Here is a 20,154-nt window from a genome sequence, read left to right on the forward strand (position 1 = left end):
TTGCCGTTCGCATGATTACTTATGCAAGACAGTGACGACCAACGCAAAGCTCCTCCCTTATGTGACGCACCTTTTGCGCGCGTCATTTAGTCTGACAAGGGGGAGGGGGCATAGGCAAAAGTGATAACTTCCCCCCTCCCCCTTCCACTCTCGGCTGACGTAATCGCAAAGCGCTGAAGTCGGAACCGCTATCAAAACACGGAACTGCGCAGCCTCTAACGATGGTAGCTTCTGTTATACCGATGTAAGGGAGGAGCTTTGCGCCGGTCGTCGCTGTCTTGCATGCGGCAGCACTTGCCTCCCACAGATTCGGCGGATACTCTTCAATACTCTTCAATCAGGCCATCTGTGATTGGAGAAGAGGCCCTATGTGACAGCTCGTTAATCTATATTGGGTCCCCTTCCGAGATATTAAACCCCACGAGAGCCGAGCACCAGACCAGGGGTGCTATGCAGGGTGCGCCGAGTTTGGCGATACTCAGGATCTTCACGAGCTCTGGCGACAACCCAAGATGAACGAACCAATGTTACCAAGACAAAAATTGTCCGTCGGCACGACTCCAGTTTCGTTGGTTTATCTGGATTCACTCTCGGTGGCTATCATCCCTTGGGCGTTGCCATATGGGCGGTCGACAAACTGGGGCTCACGTGATCATACTTTCAATGCATGGTCGTGCCTTCTTTCACTTGTTTGTCATTCCACCGAGTGGATTACATGCACAAGCAAGTTATAAAATAAATGCATTTAGTACATTAGCATTTTAAACTTTACAAGATTTACAATGAATGTCTATTCGACTAATTTGTAGTTCAATGCGTCTGGCGTTATACCACTAGGGGATGCTCCTCCTCTTCTTTCTTCTGGATTAGATTGACGCCGCTCGCTACGTGCTTCGGCTTGCATTTACGAGCACGGATTGGTGGGCGCTTGGTTTCCGCACTGTGCTTTAAACAGATCGCTCCTTGCTCGCGTTAAAGTATAGTCTGCGAGATGAAGTGAGCGAAGTGGTTTGCCGCGCGCTTACCATGTAAGCACTCAGGAATGCCGGACAGCACACACACAAGTAAACGGTCAGAAAACTTCGCTTCATTTTCTTTTACTTTGTAATGCACCTTCATACTGGCTAGCGCTGACCGATGGCTTCTAACAACCGCAGGAACGACTCTTTGCAGCGCATGTCGCTGTTGACTAACTGCCACCACATTCATCTCACGTGAGACTCCAGCAGCGGTGCAGTTACCTACCCATCGCTGACGACGTGGCACTTCAGTTTTTGACAATTACTCTTTTTTTGCGCGTGAAAGCCCGTGATGGGGTCCACAAAGTTCACCCTGTGGTTGACTGTCTCCCAATGCAGATTGAGGCTCGCCCCGTTAGCATACGCTAAATTTATGTCCTGCAGTGGACATAAATCTAGGCTCATGATGATGATGATTAAATTTGAGATGCAGTTTCATGTGGCTCATTCGTTACTACGAATAATGGTCCCCGCTTGAACATTCGCTGCAATAAGGAGCCTAGCGTCGCGGCGTCTTGGAAAAGTCGCAGCACCCCTGTGGTCGCGTAGACGATGCCGAAGACCCGCGGTCCATGATCTTTAACACCACCGCAATTTTGGCGGCTAGGCGGATCAGGCGGCCTAGATTGTACTTTCACTTCCCACGAAGAAGGCATCCGTCAATTTTCGCTATCTTCCCGGGGCCACCGAGAGGAGGTCGCGCCAGCACTTCGTCCCTAACGACCTCACGAACGTAGTTCCTCTAGTCGCCGACGGCGTGCTCCGGCAGAAGAAACAAGTCGCCAGTCATCTCCTTCAACAGCCACACGTCTATGCTTTTGCTCACGCAGTACGTGAGCCAAATCACTTGCCGCCAGGTGAGGTGGATGTTCGGACGGCCGAGGCTGTCCGTGTTAGAGAAGTAACTTCCTTCGCCTCTGTGCCCGTGCAGTGCAGTGGTAACGTGTTACTACGGAAACTGCTTTCGGCACCTCTTGCACCGGTAGTCAGTCCGGCGTCCATTCTGAGTCTTCCTATAAATTGTGCCCACTTCGCCTTCGCAGGTTGGTTGGTGCGGTTTGAACCCCAGGTGATTGCAGGTGTCTCAGTATTCCGATGATGCCGCCTGACCTGGCTTGGCACTGGGGCGCGGTGGACGCACAGCGCTTGAAGCCGAAGCGATCGCACGAACTCTTCCTTCGCAGCCTAACATATGTAGGCTCGGAAAGCATAATTTGCCCGCCACGCTGTCTCCGCAGACGAAGGCCTTCGCCTAACTTGTCACACAGCGAGCGCACTGACGTTTTGGAAAGGCGAAAATGACGCTTAATCTCTACATTGGTCATATAGATGAACTGGTCCAGACGATCATTTTGACGCTTGCTACCGCTGGATGCGATGGCACAGGCTGCTGCTGCCACCGCCATGTTCCCGAGTTCAACTCTAGGTGGGTTTCGCGATGGACGAGTTTCGCACCAGTTCACCTGTCAATCAAAACCATAGGTGACGCCCTGCGCGAGGGATGTAACTCTTGCGCGCACACCCAGCATGGTAGGGCCACGCCCAACTTATTTTCCGTCAACAGTGACGCGGTGCTGAACTGAGAGGCATGAACAATCTTGACCGCCAAAATGAAATCGTACAACGCATAGTCATCGGTGATGTACTCATCAACACCATCAAAAACAAAGCGTCGACTTTCGCTGCCTTATGCATGTGCATCTTCTTGGGCTGTGATGGCCCCACAACACGGTTCATTGCCTGCATTGTGGAGACGTAGCGAACAGCAAATAATTATCGGTACGCCATTGTAGCTGCTTGCAAGGCGTCGATGCGCCGTGGTGGACGACGATGCTGAGGAGTGCGTAGTGCTTTCTAACGACAACGTATCGCAGCTGTCGTTTGGGATGGCTGCTCTGTCATCGGTGTTGTATCGGAGCCGCAGTGTCGCAAACACGGGCAGCGTCGAGAATCGCTTGCTTTTCTACACGCAGTGCGATGGCATTTCTTCATCACAAGCACTACACACTGAACAGTTGCAACACCTTCCCGCGTTCGAAGTCTAGTTTCATAACTGCACACAAGAGGCCTCAACCGCCAACATGCCATTGCTGCTGTGTAATTAGGATATCCATCTGCGATCGCTGTTCAGCAGCAGAGGCAATCTGCTAGCACCTTGCAGTGCACAGCACACTCAAATACTGCATACAGCCTCTTGCATTTTAGCTATATCGCGCGATCGTCCATCACGCGCCATTTTAGCGCCTTTAAGCGCCGATAATCACCGAGCCCGGTAGAAGTATTCTCAAGTGCACTAAGCACTCTCCTGTGCAAGAGTTGTCTAATGCGATGTTCGCCTCAGGACGAAGTACCACCATATTATAATGTCCTGGCGAGATATACCTAAAAATGCGGGTGACTGAACATGCGCGCGGAGGCACCTTCAGTGGGCAAGCGATGGCAAGCAAGGCAGCACGCTTTTTCATCGCAATGCATCGCGGAGACTTCGCCACGCAGATAAACTGGTAGATTTTCACTGTGCTGCATCACTACGGACCCTAGAATACCGTACAGCCATTTTGCAGTGACAGCCGTTGCTCCAGTTTCTATAACTAGAGTGCCGTTTTTAGTTCGTAAAGCGGCGACCTTAATAAAGCCTTAGTGAAGCGCCTGCAGTGAACAGCCATGCCACGGCGCTGCGTTGCCATTCCCCTAATGGATAAAGATTAAACAGATCATTGTCATGTCTGACTTAATCGAACACAGCGCTGCAGCGCCCCTGGCGACTGCTCAGCGTATGAATTCTCTCGTGCGTGCGACCCTCTAGAATGTATCCTCTTGTAAGCTTTCGCCTCGCTGTCGCCACTCGCGGCAAAAAGTACAAAATGTAATAGTTCGCTCGACCTCCGTTTGCCACCAGAAACTTAAAGCATTGAAAACGAAAAACAGATAACTTAAGGAATAAAATGTTGGTTACTTTATTTGTTGTATTTTAAACTATTCGATTGAGGGAAAGTGTAGGTGCAAGAATGCACCGCATGTGATGTGTTCGCATTCGACGGAGGATAGAAAGATAATGCCCGAAAGAGGAGGTGCGCCCTTGACGCGCCAGAGAGAGGCGTGGTAAGCGGGTCGCGGCAAGTGTGCAGATCGACAGCAGGACAGTGACGGTATTGCTAAATTGCGATAATACGTTGATAACAATGCGCGGCGCTGGCGCGTTTTGTTGCGCAGACTTATGTGCTTGAAACGCGGAAGCACTGTGCCGCGCAGGGTGCGCTCATGTTGGCATACGCGGCTTTATCTTGACATTTCTTTTTACCTGCTGTTTTTGCGCGTTCCATGCTATCTCCGTTCAGTGACTGTCATCGAGCAAACTCGGGTAAAACTCGTGTGAACAAGAAACTCAGCGCATACTACATAGCACCCCAGGGAACACTTTACCCAATAGAAAAAAATACTGGGTTTTCGGCGGCACCGGGATTTTAACTCGGCACCTCCCGCGTAAGAGGCCGATACTCTACCGCTAGGCCACTGCTGCGATGTTCTTTGTAGTATGATGTTGATGTTAGGTATTTTTTAATCTTGTGCGTAATTTCATGTACTAAACACTTTAGGTTGTACAGACTCCTACTTGGGCCACCCATAAGTGGCCTGTAGAATTTTGTAAATAAATAAAATCAATAAACTTTCTACACGATGCCCTCAGCAGGTCGTGTGAGCATGAGGTCGCGACTGGTGTGCAGTCTAAAGGGGATCCCCTATTGGAGGCTGGCTTTTTACCATGGATATCGTGGAGGTGCGTGGTAGTTTCATTCACAAGCCAAACATAAGATCAATAAAAATACAAGGCTTATATGGCAAACATACGCAGGGAGATATAAGCAAGAATAAACGCCGATAATAATTTCTTCAAATGCACAAGAAACTTGAAAGAACATTAGAATAATGTTTATTCCAAAGGGTAACATTTACGTAATTGATGTAATAATGCACCAATCCCGAACCGAAAACCATACCCAAACCGGAATTTAAGCAGGAACTGAACTCGGACCCGAACCGATATTTTTAGAACCTGCCTAAACGGGAATCGAACCTGAAACGAAATGTTTGGAGACGGTTCAACCTCCAGTTGAATTCGACGAAAGATAGGCTTCCTGAGCGAGTTGGTGGCGAGATAGAGGCGAAGGCTCTGCACACGGCGCTCTATCGCGTCAACCCTCGTCTGAGAGCAGTAGGAGTGCGGGGGGCGGTGGTTAACCGTCAAAATACCTCACACTGATGGAGTTAGCCCCCTCTGCACCTTCAGTACCATACATTCTTGAGCATTTAGTACTGCTCGCGTGGGCATGACATGAGCATACGGCATCATTGGCGTGCGTATTACCTCATAAGAATTTGTCCATGTTGTCAAACTAAGAGCCATGTTCAGAAATAGTATAGCAAGCACGTCTTGCAGAAAAGTAATAATTGCACAAAAGTAATAATATGGTTATAAACAAGACTTCGGTGAAAGTGTTTAGGAGTGAAAGATATTTCACCATAATGCTGTTTACGTGTTAGGAATCGCTGTCATTACTCAAAGACGTATCTCTTCATCCGAAAACTAAACTCTAACGACCCGAATTCTCTTTCCCTAATTGGCCAAGGGAAGCAAATTTCACAGCAACCCCTCGTGTCTTTGTAGCGCTCGGTCAACGGCTCAAGGAACAAGAACACTTTAAACAAACTTGGTGATAAGTGGCTGCCACATTTCACTAAGCCGCTGATGGTTATCCTACTTTACATTTATGAAATTCTCAGTTAGGTGATTTTAATTCTAGACAAAAAGGAAAACAGGTAAAAATGGCCACAGTAATAAGGCGGTTTTCCCTTAACGTCTCTTTGTCGCATCAAAAATACAGGAATAATAAAACACTAACAAAAGTGGATTTACTCAGTGATATGCCACCCTAACGCATCATCAGATCCAAAGGAAAAGAAACAAAAGAGTAATAAGTAAGCACAACAAGTCACGTCACACAGCCAAAGAAAAGCGTCCCCACAAGTTGAGTCCCAGCTAAACAAAACAGCTGCGAGCGCACGCAGCAATGTTCATTGTGACGAGCTTCGATTTCCTATGCAACACCTGCTGTCCCTTCCGTACTTGATCAGGTAGCTTTGCTATTTCTCCTTCTGCTGACCGCATGCTTTTCCGCAATCGGTTTTTTTAGAAAGAGGTTGCAAAAGTCAATGCATATTTAATGTCCAAAGGACTTGCTCTTGTTGGAAATGGAACAGAAGTGCAACTGTTCGTAGATAAATTATTTACGCGGTCCAGTTAGAAGGTGGCTAGTGCGGTCTTCCTAAAATGTTGCAAAAAGTCTGTACGTAGAATTGTTAGCTGATTTGCCGCCGAATGTTTTGTGCGTGTACTTGGCTTAACCAACTGAAATTTACGCATGCATGAAGTAACACGTATATAACGGTCTGTGCATATTGTCGCGAGAGAAAGGCAAGAGAAGTCCACTGCCAGCGAAAGGCACCTTCAAGCCGTTTCAACCACCAACGTCGTTTACGTCTTCTCCATCCGACCAGTCCAAAATGGGCGCCCGATCGGATCATGATGATGATGATTATGAAATGAACATGTAAAAAAAAGTGGGTAGCTTGCGCTAGTGGTGCAAGGTTGGAGTAAACAGCGGAGCTGGTGATCAACCTAGCTTCTTCCAGGTTTCACTATGTTTGGCTAAGTTTTGCTAGCAAATGCTAAGCCCTGCTAGGCACGGTATTCCGAATCGGCTCGCCGCCGACGCGCAGATTCTCGCTTGACCACGCGGCGCGCTTCCAGATGAGCGGCTTCTTCTTTGGATTTCCGGATCTTCTTTTGTCGTCCCATATCAAGGCTACATGTACTCGCCACATGGTAAACGAGAGTTGTGTAGCCGTCGTGGCGGCTCCGAGCTCTTTATCTCCCCGGTGACGTCATGGCCAAGCTGCGCCTTCTCACTTGCCGGGGAGTGGCTGGTCGAAAACTGCCGAGCTCGTTTCTTCGGCGCGAACGCTGGAAACGGCGAACGTGGGCGGCGTCGGAAGCAGCCCTGCGCGTTGCCTCGTTGGTGCTGCTACACTTTCTTTCTCTATCTATCTCCCTCTCATTTTCTCTTTCCCACTCCGGAGAATTGCGTGCGCCGCGCGGATGCTCTCCTTCCCTCTCCTTAACGTCCCATGTCAAGGCAGTATGTGCACGGCACGGAGAGGAGGCGAGGCAAACGCCGCTCCGCGAGGTGGTTGCTAGGCAACGCAGTGACCTCATATCTCGGCGAGATTTTGTGACAGCAGGCGCCACTTTTTACGGTTAGCTTGAACAGCTTCGCTGTTAAAAAGCTTTACAATATTTCCTCCCTGAATACTGCAACGTCCCGGTTCTAAAACACGATTGAATCAGGTCACAAAAACGACAAGTGGAGAACAAAAAAAATGCAGTGACGTTTTACTTCGTGAACGTGGATTATGTGCAATCCTATGGGCGCAATTTCTATATAATCGCGACAGCAATTATACGGACACTCCTGGCGCATTTCAGCCGTCATCATCTCCGCGACGTAGGAAATGGACCGAGATGATGGCAGAATCGTCGAGAATTGACCGAGTATGTACATTCCGACCTGTTCAAAAGAAACCGTTGTGGGATTAAGATGCTTGAGGAAACCGGTTGGTAGCATAGGCGGAACCTTGCGGCGTTGATAATCAAGGCACATCTTCACATAGTGCTTCACAGTATGCGGTAATTTAGTCCAATAGTATTTCTGGCGAATTCCGGTCAATCTGCGTGTAAAGCCCGTGTGGCCAGCAGACGGTTCGTCATGACAGGCGCATAGGATCTCCTCGCGGAGCTCTGAGGACACAAAAAGGAGATAGCTGATGTCAGATGGCTGGGAATTGCAACTTGTAAAGCGCGTCGTTGCGGAGGCAGAACGATGACACGTGACGTGCGAATTATCCAGGGGGTTTCGAGGTGCGCCCCTCAAGGTAGTCGATGAGTGGTCGCAGCTGTTCATCTTCTCGCGGCTGTTGGGCTAGATCAGATGCAGCCAGAGCACCAAGAAAACCACAGTCCTCTTAAAAATTGATGCTGCCAGTGTCAACGGAAGCGTAAGAAACACATTCGGCTCGCTACGCCTCTGCCATGAGTTTTTATTTATTTATTTCGTACTGCCAGCCTGTTTTTACAGGCCCTAGGCAGGAGTGGGTGTACATAAAATGTTTAGCAATCTAATAACATGTGAACACAAAAAAGAATGTAAAAAAAAAGAATGGTGGAAACAAGCAAAGCGTAATCTCGTTACACAAAAAAAGAAGAACGAAACAACATTGAAAAAAGAAAAAAGAAAGCAACGAGGATATCGAGGAATTCTGCAATACAGTACACATTTACACAATGTCTTATACACACACAAAAATAAGGGTGCCCTTAACATGTTTTGATCTATGTCACACAGTATATGGAATAGGACAGAGATCGTGGTAAACGTTTCGGGTCATAGATTAACGAGAGCGTTCACAAAGGATGATAAGGTTGAGCTTTGAAGAACGTTTTCAGGCAGAGCGTTCCAATCATGAATGGTTCGAGGGAAGAACGATTGCTTAAATAAAGTGGTATGGTTCGGATACTCGTCTAACCTGAATGAATGTGATGAACGCGTTAGGCGCCGGCTACAAGGTGTAATATACAATTTCTTATCTAGTTTTACGTGCTCCCGATGAATTAAATATAACATTTTCATCCTCTCTCGATATCGCCTTACCTCCAGGGTTTCCAGGTTCGCCTCCTGTAAAAGAGCGCTAACTGATGTATGACGGCGGAAGGAATTAAAAATAAACCTGACTGATTTACTGAAATAAACCAGACAGGAGTAGCGTATTCTAACAATGGTCTGATGAAAGTCTTGTACGCTAGTAGTTTTATGTTACTTGTAGATTTAGCCAAGGTCCTCCTCAGGTATCCGAGCTTTCTCATGGCTTTTTTTTATGTAGGCTACATGGCTATTCCACCTAAGGTCCGACGTAATTACTACACCAAGATATTTATATTCTGTAACAGAGGATAAGTTATGGCCACTAATGCTGTATACAAAAGGTAACGGCTTCTTTTTCCGTGTAATGATCATTGATACTGTTTTTCTTAGGTTAATGCTCATTTGCCACTCTAAGCACCATGTCGCTATTGCTGATAAAGATGAATTTAGGATCGTCTGATCTGCCTCGTTGTGAATTTCATGATAAAGTACGCAGTCATCTGCAAACAGCCGAATTTTACTGGTATATTATTCACTATATCATTGATAAAAACTAAAAAGAACAGGGGGCCCAGGACTGATCTCTGTGGGATTCCAGATAGCACATCGGATAAGTCTGATTTCGCTTTATCAACAACAACTGTCTGTCGCCTGCCCGTAAGATACGCCTCAATCCAGTGAAGTAGCTGGTCGTTTTTGAGAATAGGTCTTAAGTTTGATAACAACTTTTGGTGGGACACACGGTCGAAGGCTTTCTCAAAATCTAAGAATATCATGTCAATTTGGCCTTGACCGTCTAGTGCTGCCGCGATTTCGTGCACTGTTTCTAGTAGTTGTGTTACGGTGGATTTGCCACGACGGAAGCCGTGTTGTCACACGTCGAAGAGGCCATTACTTTCAATGAAGACTGAGATGTGCTTAAATATTATGTGTTCTATCAGTTTTGATGAAGTACACAGTAGGGGGATAGGACGATAAGAGGAGAGCAGTGAACGGTCGTCTGATTTAGGGATGGGAATTATTTTTGGATGTTCCAATCATGTGGAATTTCTGCACATGAAAGTGATTTATTATAAATAATGCAAAGATATTTGGTGCACCATTCGGCGTATCTCACCAAAGAAGCATTAGTATTTCGTCGACGCCTGGCGATTTCTTTATATCAAGATCAAGAGCAAGGACAATACACCTGCTTCGTTTACGTCAAGGATCACTGATAGGTGGAATAGTCCTTAAAACAGCTATGCACGGTGTCTTCCATCATCGTTCTTGAACACGGAGCAAAACTTTATCTGTCAGTATGAAACCATCTAGACAAATATCGGACACGAGGGTTTTCTTCGTCGATAGTACCGCCAGAAACTTATCCGGGGATGAACAGAAGAAAGTTTTTTAAGCAACATTATAAGTCTTTAGCTTTCGAATACCAGTTTGCTGTAACTGCATGCAGTTATGGGATGTTTTGTGACTGCAGAGATGTTTTCTCGCGGAAAAACAAATTTGACGGCAAATGCATTGTTTGCACAAGCTACACCTTTTCTTAAAACCGTTATTCTGGAAAATAAGTAAATGATAACGCCAGCAGTGTTTACAATGAAGATAGCGAGGGGCTTGCCATGTTCCCAGAGCACAATAGAAGTAACAAATACCTCTGAAGAATAGAAAGGTTTTCTTTCTCTTTGTGCCAAACTCGTAAGCACTATGCAGAGCAAAATTGGCACAAACCAAGGTCTATAAATGATCCGAGCTAAATATTGAGATATGAATTAGTCAACCAGAATAATGTCATCAAATCATGAAACATGCTAACTGGAGCTGGTGGAAAATGTGCTTCATCTCTTAAGCAATGTGTCAAATTTTTTCAGTGTTCTGATATTTTTTTGCAAGATTTGTGAAATTAGTTTCTTCCATGGTTAAAAAATATACCCGTGACAGCATGCTGTATCACATATAATATGCAACAATTTTTGCTCGTTAATTTGCAGCCAAGCGTTTCTTTTTCTAGTGAGGTTGGTTTACAATTATCTGGCCTAAACAAAGGCTTTTCTAATTTTTCACAAGAAAATAAAAATTCATGCAGTAAAGGGCTAATTTAGGGATGTTTGTCACCGTTGTCATTCTCTACAAAACCATTAAATGCATTGTAACTTTCTTTTTATTTGTATAGTGCGGGACCTAAGGGAGATAACCTCTATGAGTGGGTGTCGACCATTCTTGGCCCCCCAGGATCGGTGTACGAAGGTGGAGTCTTCTTCTTGGACATTCACTTCAGCCCAGAGTATCCTTTCAAACCACCGAAGGTAATTCTGACATGTTGCATGGCATGTTTTTCTGTTTTTTTGTGACTCATTTTGTGCACAAGGGTGAGGCAGTGACGCGCACTTTTGAATAAAAAGGTTCATTAAAATTTGCATGCACTTTACAATCTTAACTACTTCTACTAAAAATCAAAAACGAAACTGATTCTTACTAAAAACAAAAGTTCAATGTAAGGTAGCTAGCCACACTGCCGTCGAATGGGGCCGTCTATAGAAAGCGACGCTCGCAGACTTCACAAGGTGTCCATGGTGCATGGAATGCGCACCCGCAGACGATAGTTGCGTGAGCCTTCAAGAAGAGTGGCATTGCTAATGCATTAAATGAAACTGAAAATGACTTTCTGTGGTCGGCAGACAGCGAGGAGGAGGTGTCGTCGGACTCTGATTGTGACTAGCCGCTAAGGTTACAGTGAGTCGACACGGTACACGTCGACTCAGGTTTCGTTACTTGATGTGCGCGTTAGAATCGGCACCAAGTTATTTTTTTAGATATTTGGGCAATAATATAACTGCATATTACAATCAGTGGCGCGGTAGTCATGCAAATACGGTAATAAGATCTGAGATTTAGGCACACAACGCCTCAAGCAAACACGTCCTGCTCTGTGTTCTGTGTACTACGCAGACAAACGCAAGTGATTCACACAATGTAACGTTTAGCATCAACTCGCCACTCTCGTATTGCACTAAACGCTGATGAACTTAAAACATTCACCGTGAACATCATGGCTAATTATCGTCGATCAGCGCAAACAGGGCACAAAGCTTCGTTTACGTCAATTCTCACCATGCGCAGGATCCGCGTAATTTCTACTCGGACAGTGACTGCGTTGGCTATTTGATTCGAGAACCGAATTGAATAGGACAATATTCGACTTTATTCTCAAGTTTTCAGTATTTGCACACCCCTAGTGGCCGTCTGCCTACATGCAAGCTGAGTGCACATATGAACTTAGTCAGCATTCCCGCTGTAAGCCACCGGAATAAATTAAAGGTAGCAACATCCTTCCTTTCTTGGTCCGCTCGCCCTCTCAATTTTCTCTTTGTGATAATGTTGAGCAGTACACTGGCTAAGGGCAACTGTCATGGTGCCAGCGCAAGTCAAAACAAGAAAACAAAAGGCACGGATTCTTGCGTGATTGTTTTCACGGAAACAGCGCAAGTGCAACCACGTGACTCCGCTTCACCAACATGGAGGTGCAGACCTCCTCGCCTGCCCTTGCTCGCTGGCTCAGGTGACAAGATAAAAGGATGTCACTATACCTTTAGTTTTATCCAGGGGGCTTGGCTCAATGTGGTTTTTGGCTGGTCACGTAAGGTCCTGAAGGCCGCTTCTACAGCCCTCAGTCCTCTGAGCGTAATCTCAGGCCCAATCACCGATAAGCTACAACATGGAGGTGCGGACCTCCTTGCCTGCCCTTGCTCGCTGGCTCAGGTGACAAGTTAAAAGGTTGTTGCTATCATTTTAGTTCTATCCAGGGGGCTTAGCTCAATGTGGTTTTCAGCTGGTCACGCACGGTCTTGAACGCCGCTTCTACAGCCCTCAGTCTGCCTGTGAGCGTAATCTCAGGCTCAATCACCGATAAGCTACTCAATTAGCGGCCAACTCTTTACCTGCGCCGCCAACAAAGAAAAAATGTGGCGTCATAGTAAATGCTACCAAAATAGATTTTTTTTTCTTTTCAAAGTAATGGGGAAAAAAATACAGAATTGCACGACTATGCCATTGATGAGAGCTTTAATAAGCACCATTTTGAACCTTTGATAAGAGGGGTTACAGTGGCAAATTGGACAATATATCGACTCATCAAGCTTTCCCCAATGCATGTGTGTGTACAATGATGTGCCGGGGGTGAGAACCGGTGCTGCTGTTCTGACAGTGCCCATTACCGCATGGTGCCCATCATCCTGTGTGATACAGAGCACTGCCTCCTAAGCACATGGCTTCCTTGTGCCAGAGCCAGAGCTCTAACAACGTTCGTGCACCTGCCTCTACACTACAAAAACTTATCACGCTCCGCGATAACCGTGGGGCATACAATGAGCCACTATGGCTTAAGTGGTCTGCCTATACATTAGGTTCTATGGGGACGACTAGGTCAGGGATCTGTCACAACTTTGTTTTAACTGTTAGTGTTCTTTAAGTGGGGGGGGGGGGGGGGGGGGGGAGTTCAATATGAAATCACTTCTGTGCATTATCCTCCTAAGACCCCTTGTACAACATTAAACATTGCCTTCTACATTTTTTCAAAATTCACTCGGAAGTGGCTATGCAAAATATTCATTCTCGGTATGAAGTACAGTGCATGTTTAACTGTACAGCAGCGGTTTACTCATTCTTGTCATCAGCTTTCAAGAAATTTGACACTCAATTGATCAATACTCTATGTTGTCCCAGACGGCCGAAAGCAACCTTGAGGTGTTTCGAAATCACTTGAGATTGCGTGAAAATAGCGGAAGCGTCAGCAACATGGCAATGTACTACACATAGTTCCATGTTAATCTCCGTGTTTAAGCTATGAAATGCAGTTTTTATTATAGCAAACATGAGGAGATGATGGAGATAGTTATTTTTTTTTTTCACTTACATGCATATAACCGTGGTATTTAAATTAAAAAAAATTTTTTCAAGTTCTAAATGTAACAGAAAATAAAAACTGCCTTCAAGAGAGATTACGTTCCATAGTTGTGTTTGGGTCTCGGGAGGTTAAATGCCCTTTATGAGGGTATAAGTTCATCCAACTGATAGTGTTTTCTACTGCAGTTGCTATGATGTGCCACAGTGTAGAAGATATTCTGCTGCTCCCAACTTCAGTTCCTGTAACCTGCCATCATCTTTCCACAGGTTACATTTCGCACACGCATCTACCACTGCAACATTAACAGCCAAGGAGTCATATGTCTAGATATCCTCAAGGATAACTGGAGTCCAGCCCTTACCATTTCCAAAGTTCTACTGTCAATATGTTCTCTACTCACGGACTGCAACCCAGGTAAGTAGCCATTTGCAGTGTGCCTCATCCAGTACAGGGGTCTAACAATTTTAGCAGTGCTATCGTTCTGAAAACAAATTCATTTTATGTCTAGTTTTTGCATACACACAACCTAAATAAACATCCTACATCTGGTCCATTTAGGCCTACCTCTCTAATGAATCATTATGGATTGTTTTAACTGTAGACCAAGTGTGGGTAGTTAGCTGTGACATCTTTTATCTATACTAACAAGATAAGTTCCTTTTATGCCAACTGCATTTGAATCTAAATACCCATCTCGTTGAGTCACGGCCACCAATAACCTTTGAAATGCCCTATGCATTAGGTGGTGCATCTTGTACCCGTCATGCACTAACCCAGTGCATAATGTACACAACACAACATGCAGGAAACTACCGTATTGTTACATGCATAACCCGCAGTAAAAATTCAAAACAATTAACTGTAACGTTGGAGTGCGGGTTATACGAGAATTTCACCCAGAGGTGTGGCTTCTTGGCAGCGTCGTGACTCGTATTGCGCTTCTTAGACTGTGCCTAGACAGCTTCCAGTGTATAAAGAAAATTTGCGATGAGGCCTCTTGAGGTTTCCTTTAAGAAACATACTAAATCAAGTAAATGGACTTGCGTTGGTATGGTGTGGTCGTGGTGCTACTTTTTGGATATGATGTGCTTTGCAAAGCGTTGAAGCTTGGTTGGCCTGATGTGAAATCTTCTCAATTGCAGCGGACCCACTGGTGGGCAGCATCGCCACACAGTTCATGCAGCAAAGAGAGGAGCATGACCGCATTGCCCGACTGTGGACAAAGCGCTATGCTACGTAAGCTTAGATAGCCAAGTAGTGGTTGCAACGACTTTAATTATTGCAGTGTACACTCTCCTCCTTCCTTCCTGTCTCCACCACCAAAGTTTTTTTCGTCCTCTCATCCCTCTGCGGGGATCCACATCAGGCTTGTTGTGATGCCAGTGGTGTGTGCATGAGTCAGCCTCTGCTATTTCTTTATCGTTCACTTTTTTTTTATATATATATAAATATATATATGTGTGTGTATACATAATGCCTGGTGCATCATGCATCTATTCTAGGGCGAAAAGAAAGTGAGATTCCTTTTGCACAAGCAACTCGTTTGAGCATCTGTATATAGAGTATATTTTTCGACGTTATGCCCATTTTGTAACTTAATCATATGTTGGCTCCTTGTTTTTGGCTTAAATATGATTTGTAAATTGCAATATTGTGAGGAAATGTGAAGTAGTGGCTGCTTTGGTATTGTGAAGCAATTGCCAAAAATACTAGAAATAGTGCTGGAGAGAGCTTCCTTGACCTATCCTTGCCCCTTCTACATCCCACGCCCCTTTTTTTATCTACTTACGTTAGAGCTTGTTCATAGTAAGGGCGCTCCTCCTTTTAGTGGATTACCAAAGTGGTAATGGACATGTATAATTTTGTGACCCCTGATATAAGTACAGAAAACTAGCCAGTTGGCATAATCTCTGTGCACTTTTTAAGGCCATCTTTCGAACTGTGCTCGTAATCAAGAACACGTTGGACTTTATGAGTGGCCGGTGTGCATGCTGTTTGCACAGATTGAATTGTGTGCCGTTTTAATTCTATCTCTGTGTACATGCGTGTGATGTCGTATCTACATGAGAGAATGTTTTTACTGATAAGACTGATGCTAGCATGCTGAGAGGTTTCATTCCAGTTGTACGCACTGAAGAATGAAGTGGCATGAGGAGTGAACCAATTCTGGTGGACTAAAACGAGTGCAACAGGTTCTTCTGTTGCTTGGATGTGTGTGTGTGTGTGGTCAGTGTTGAGCTTTCTTTTCCGGTGGCTGTTGTCTCAGGGGGTCGGGGGAGTTTACTGTTTACAAGCTTTCACATCGGGAACACTGTGTTGTAGCTCACATCAAGTGAGCTTTGTGTGGCAGCAAAATTTTTTACTGTAGATTCTCGCTGTTACGTTCCCGGGTGCTGCATTTTCCTGGTTGTTTTCGGCCGCTCCTGGCATAGCTCCCATAGGACCCAGTTGGTAAACCCGCTGTTGCGTCGCAACTGTGGGACCACATCATGTGTTTCGAACTGCCGGCCCGAGTTGCCATGTTGACTTTTCATGTAGCTTGGCTTGGTGGCTTGAAGAAGGGATTGGCCGCCAAAATGGCCGGGGGCGACACCTATGATGTATGAGGAGGAGGGATAGGGAGTGGGCATCAACTGCATGGTTGCGCGGACCGTATCTTGAAAGCGATCTGCGTTGGGGGCAGAGTCTAGACAGTGTAGGTGCATCGGCGGGTCGTAGCTTTGTGCGTGCTGTGGGTTCTCGGCAGGGTGTCGGAATGAAATGTTTTTCGTTCTGGTTTTAGTTTTGTTCCACTGAAAAACGTTCTGCTCCAGTTCTGATCCAGAACGAAAAAAAATTAACCCGTAATGGTTCATGCGGTGATCGAGTGTCATGTCTTCATGTTTGCCTGTGCGCGCTGTTAGTTTTGTTCCACTGAAAAACGTTCTGCTCCAGTTCTGATCCAGAACGAAAAAAAATTAACCCGTAATGGTTCATGCGGTGATCGAGTGTCATGTCTTCATGTTTGCCTGTGCGCGCTGACACCACGCTTGTTAATATAGTTAATAAGCGAATGTATATACTGTCGATAAAACGACTATCCGTACTTTGCATAGCTGTCTATGAATTTGCTATTGCGATCGATGCTTCGGCTTCCGGGCAAAACTTCGACTTTTTTTTTTTTTTTTTTCTAAATATAAGAATTGAATTTTGTGCAGTTCAGCACTACACTCATTTCTCAATTTTCCTGTTTCTCGGCTCTTGCGTTTTTTGACGGTCCCGTGAAAAACGTAGCAGTGGGGTTCTACTGTAGGCAATTTTTCATGCATTTTTCCCCATGTAATTGTGTAGCTACAGATGTGTCAGTTCTGTTTGCTTGTTACATAGTGATTGTGGTGTTGTGTAATTTAAATCTTCTATACAAAGTGCATAAACAATAAAAAAAGCAAAAACTGAATTTGTGCCTGTCTCTCATCTTTGGATAGAAAACGTTTAATTTTATCAATAATAGTGGCATATTGTTCATAATTGTACTCATGAGCACTGGCATATTTTGCCATCAATCAAGTACTAACATATACGGGAACTGGTTTATGGCGGTAAAGATAAATTGTGCATATTGTACATATACAGGGTGTCTCGGGCAACATTTTCAAAAATTCTTAAAGGTTGCCTGTGGCAGATCGCACAATTCTAGTTCATGAGCTGGTCTACTCGAAGAGGCGGACATTACTTGCACAAGAAATTGAAATTCATATTCGAATAATTAACAAAAAGTCAATAAAGTTTTTAACAAATTACCTAATGGCCCATATTGCAATTTGCAAATTGTAGACGTGGAGTTCGCAAGGCAGATCCACTTGGAACGAATTCTCGGGATGACACCAGTTTAGAGATATTAATTCCCGAACTTTGCGCAGAAATGCATTGGCATTCCAGTTAGTTTCTTAACAAAACGTCGCTTTATGCGTTGAAGCACAAATTTACCTGGAACGCCAATGTATTTCTCCGCAGAGTTCGGGACTTAATATCTCGAAACTGGGGTCATCCTGAGAATTAATTCCAAGTGGATCCGCCTTGCGAACTCCACGGCTACAATTTGTAAATTGTAATGTGGGCCATCAGGTAATTAAAACTTAATTAGTGAATTTTTGTTGATTAATCAATTATGCATTTCAATTTAGTGTGCATGTCCACCTCTTCGAGTACACCAGCTCATTAACTAGAATTGGGCTATCTGCCACAGACAACCTTAAATAAATTTTGAAAGTGTTCTCTGAAACACCCTGTATGTTGCAGCCCATGACGGTGTGTGACCGTTAGCAACGAAACCACACAATTTGGGTAAGTCGGATCCAAGCCTCGACACTACAGAGAGGATGTCCCTGTGGGTAGAGATGCGCGCCGACGCAAACTGATCGGCGTCTGCTTTCCTCTACGGGATGCGATTGATAATAAATATCGGTAGTTTAAGCAGACTATATACATGTATATCAGACATGGGACCCCCCCTCGCATGTGCTTGTGAAAAAGTTAAGTAAAAAGTAAAGTAAGCTCAGTAAAATACAATAAGTACGACAGGTACAGTGGGCGTTTGAACCAACGGTCTCTCATCGCGCCACTGAATGAACCAGTCACCGAAAACGCATCATTGAGATGACCCGCCCGATTGGAGAAGACACGATTAATTGTTAATCTCTGTTAAACGTAGATGGCGTCGTCCTCGTCGGGGCGAAGTGCGTTTCACAATTAAGGACGGCTATACGCGTGAAAATGCACGTGTGACCAGGCTATACCTACTCCCATAGCAATAGCTTGTTCGCTGCGTCTTTGCGCTAGAAAACTTAAAAACGCGTAAGGCTTTTTTTTTTTTTTTCCGAAGCTTTCGTCGCCCTGCTCCCTCATACGAGAGGGCTGCATTTCCTGCGGCAAGTGCATGGGCCGCTGTGTCTTCCGCTGTGTGCGAGCGTGCAGCCGTCATTTGCCTTTACGTCAACAGATTCAGAATTGCACAGAATATTTCACCGCACAGCATAGATATGGCATGTGTACGCATTTTAAGTAGTGCGTGCAATTCATTTCTGCTTCACTTATGCCGGTGCAAACAGGAAGCGGCCTTGTACCTCACAGAATCTCGACTGATTGGTGTACTAGTGATGCAGGAATGAACTCCGGTCTTGTTCAGTGCATAGTGCACATAATCAATTTCTCAGGACGCGTGAACTCCGACGAGAACTGTCAGCGCCTGCAACAAGAGTTTAGTTACGCTGTACTGTGCGCAGCAGTAATTCATGCTTGTCGGTTGTCTCTTTCGTGCATTCTGTTGCGAGTCTGTGGAATTTCACTGCTGTCATCAACCCCTTCGTGTGTACATTGCTGGTTTGGGATTCCACAACAAAACAGCAACTACCAGCCTTCCGTAATTGCTGGTCTGGGATTTAACAACACAACAGTAACTACCAGCCTTCCATAGGGGCGCAATCGCAAACGAGATGTTTCGCGCGCAGACTAATCCTGCGTGAGCACGGTCTAACCGGCACCTGAAAGGGAAGTGGCAGAAATGTATACCGGAAATTTCGACCACCTGGGGTTCTTTAACGTGCACCTAAATCTAAACGGGCCTCGAGCATTCTTGCCTTCATCGAAAATGCGGCTGCCGCATTTGTTGCTTCAGAATGCGGCCGCCACATTCTCGCCCAAAACCTCACAGAGTGTCAAAGCCTTGACAAACACCGTGACCACACAAAGGGTGGGTAAGTGGGGGGGGGGGGGGGGTGTTGAACCCCCCCACACCCCTTGGCTACGCCCCTGATCCATGAGGAGGCGGAGCAACACAGTAAGACGTGTGCTGACAGCTGGCCTAGCAAGAGGTAAGCTAGGAAACGAGCGGCGAGCAGCAGCGAAGATCGTGCCCGAGTATGACCCTTTTCGCGGAGCAGTTTGTTCTAGAAAAACGAGATGTCGCTTACGGCGGCGCGCCATACGTTGCCTCAGTGACAGTGCACGAATAAGAAACCATTACCGCTTCTACCTTCGCTAACGTTTTCGCTAACGCACTGTGCTCCATTCATGCTGGTTTGAATCATGTAGATTGAAAACGCGTGTAGTAGTTGGCTGCAAAAATAGTGACTGGCATATTAAGGAATGTAATGAATATGTGACGAAGTTTGCAGACTGCTGCTGCAATAGTCCGTACGTGTTTCCCGCGCTTCGAGATTTATGTACGGCTTTTCTCGAGGATGTTGAAATTTGCTCATCCGCCAGCGTTGTATCGCTAACCTTCAAAGAGAGGGCTTCAGCCTCGGTACGTCTGCAAGAGTGAGTACTGCTCGTTAAACAATGATAAAGGGAGTAGTGCCGCTTTCTGTCATAGTACGTTTCGCGCACAGTATCTACGCCCATCTACCCCAACCGGCACGGAAACTTATGCCCACTCTTTCACCAATGTGTCAAGAATAAGTGAATGGGCGCACACTTGAATATATGTGCACTTTAGATGCAC

General features: G+C 45.6%; 1 protein-coding gene across 1 annotated transcript; it reads left to right on the forward strand.

Moving 5' to 3' along the window:
- Nucleotides 1-10,932: 10,932 nt before the first annotated feature.
- Nucleotides 10,933-17,109, forward strand: LOC119463639 (ubiquitin-conjugating enzyme E2-24 kDa; the record flags this gene model as incomplete). The annotated part of the gene is made up of 3 exons (XM_037724462.2): nt 10,933-11,076; nt 13,940-14,087; nt 14,816-17,109. Coding segments are annotated over 3 exons (390 nt in total), but the record flags the coding sequence as incomplete, so codon positions are not given.
- Between the last annotated feature and the right edge of the window lie 3,045 nt (nt 17,110-20,154).

The sequence above is a fragment of the Dermacentor silvarum genome, chromosome 9 (genome assembly GCF_013339745.2).
Source record: "Dermacentor silvarum isolate Dsil-2018 chromosome 9, BIME_Dsil_1.4, whole genome shotgun sequence".
In the NCBI taxonomy this organism is placed as follows: domain Eukaryota; kingdom Metazoa; phylum Arthropoda; class Arachnida; order Ixodida; family Ixodidae; genus Dermacentor; species Dermacentor silvarum.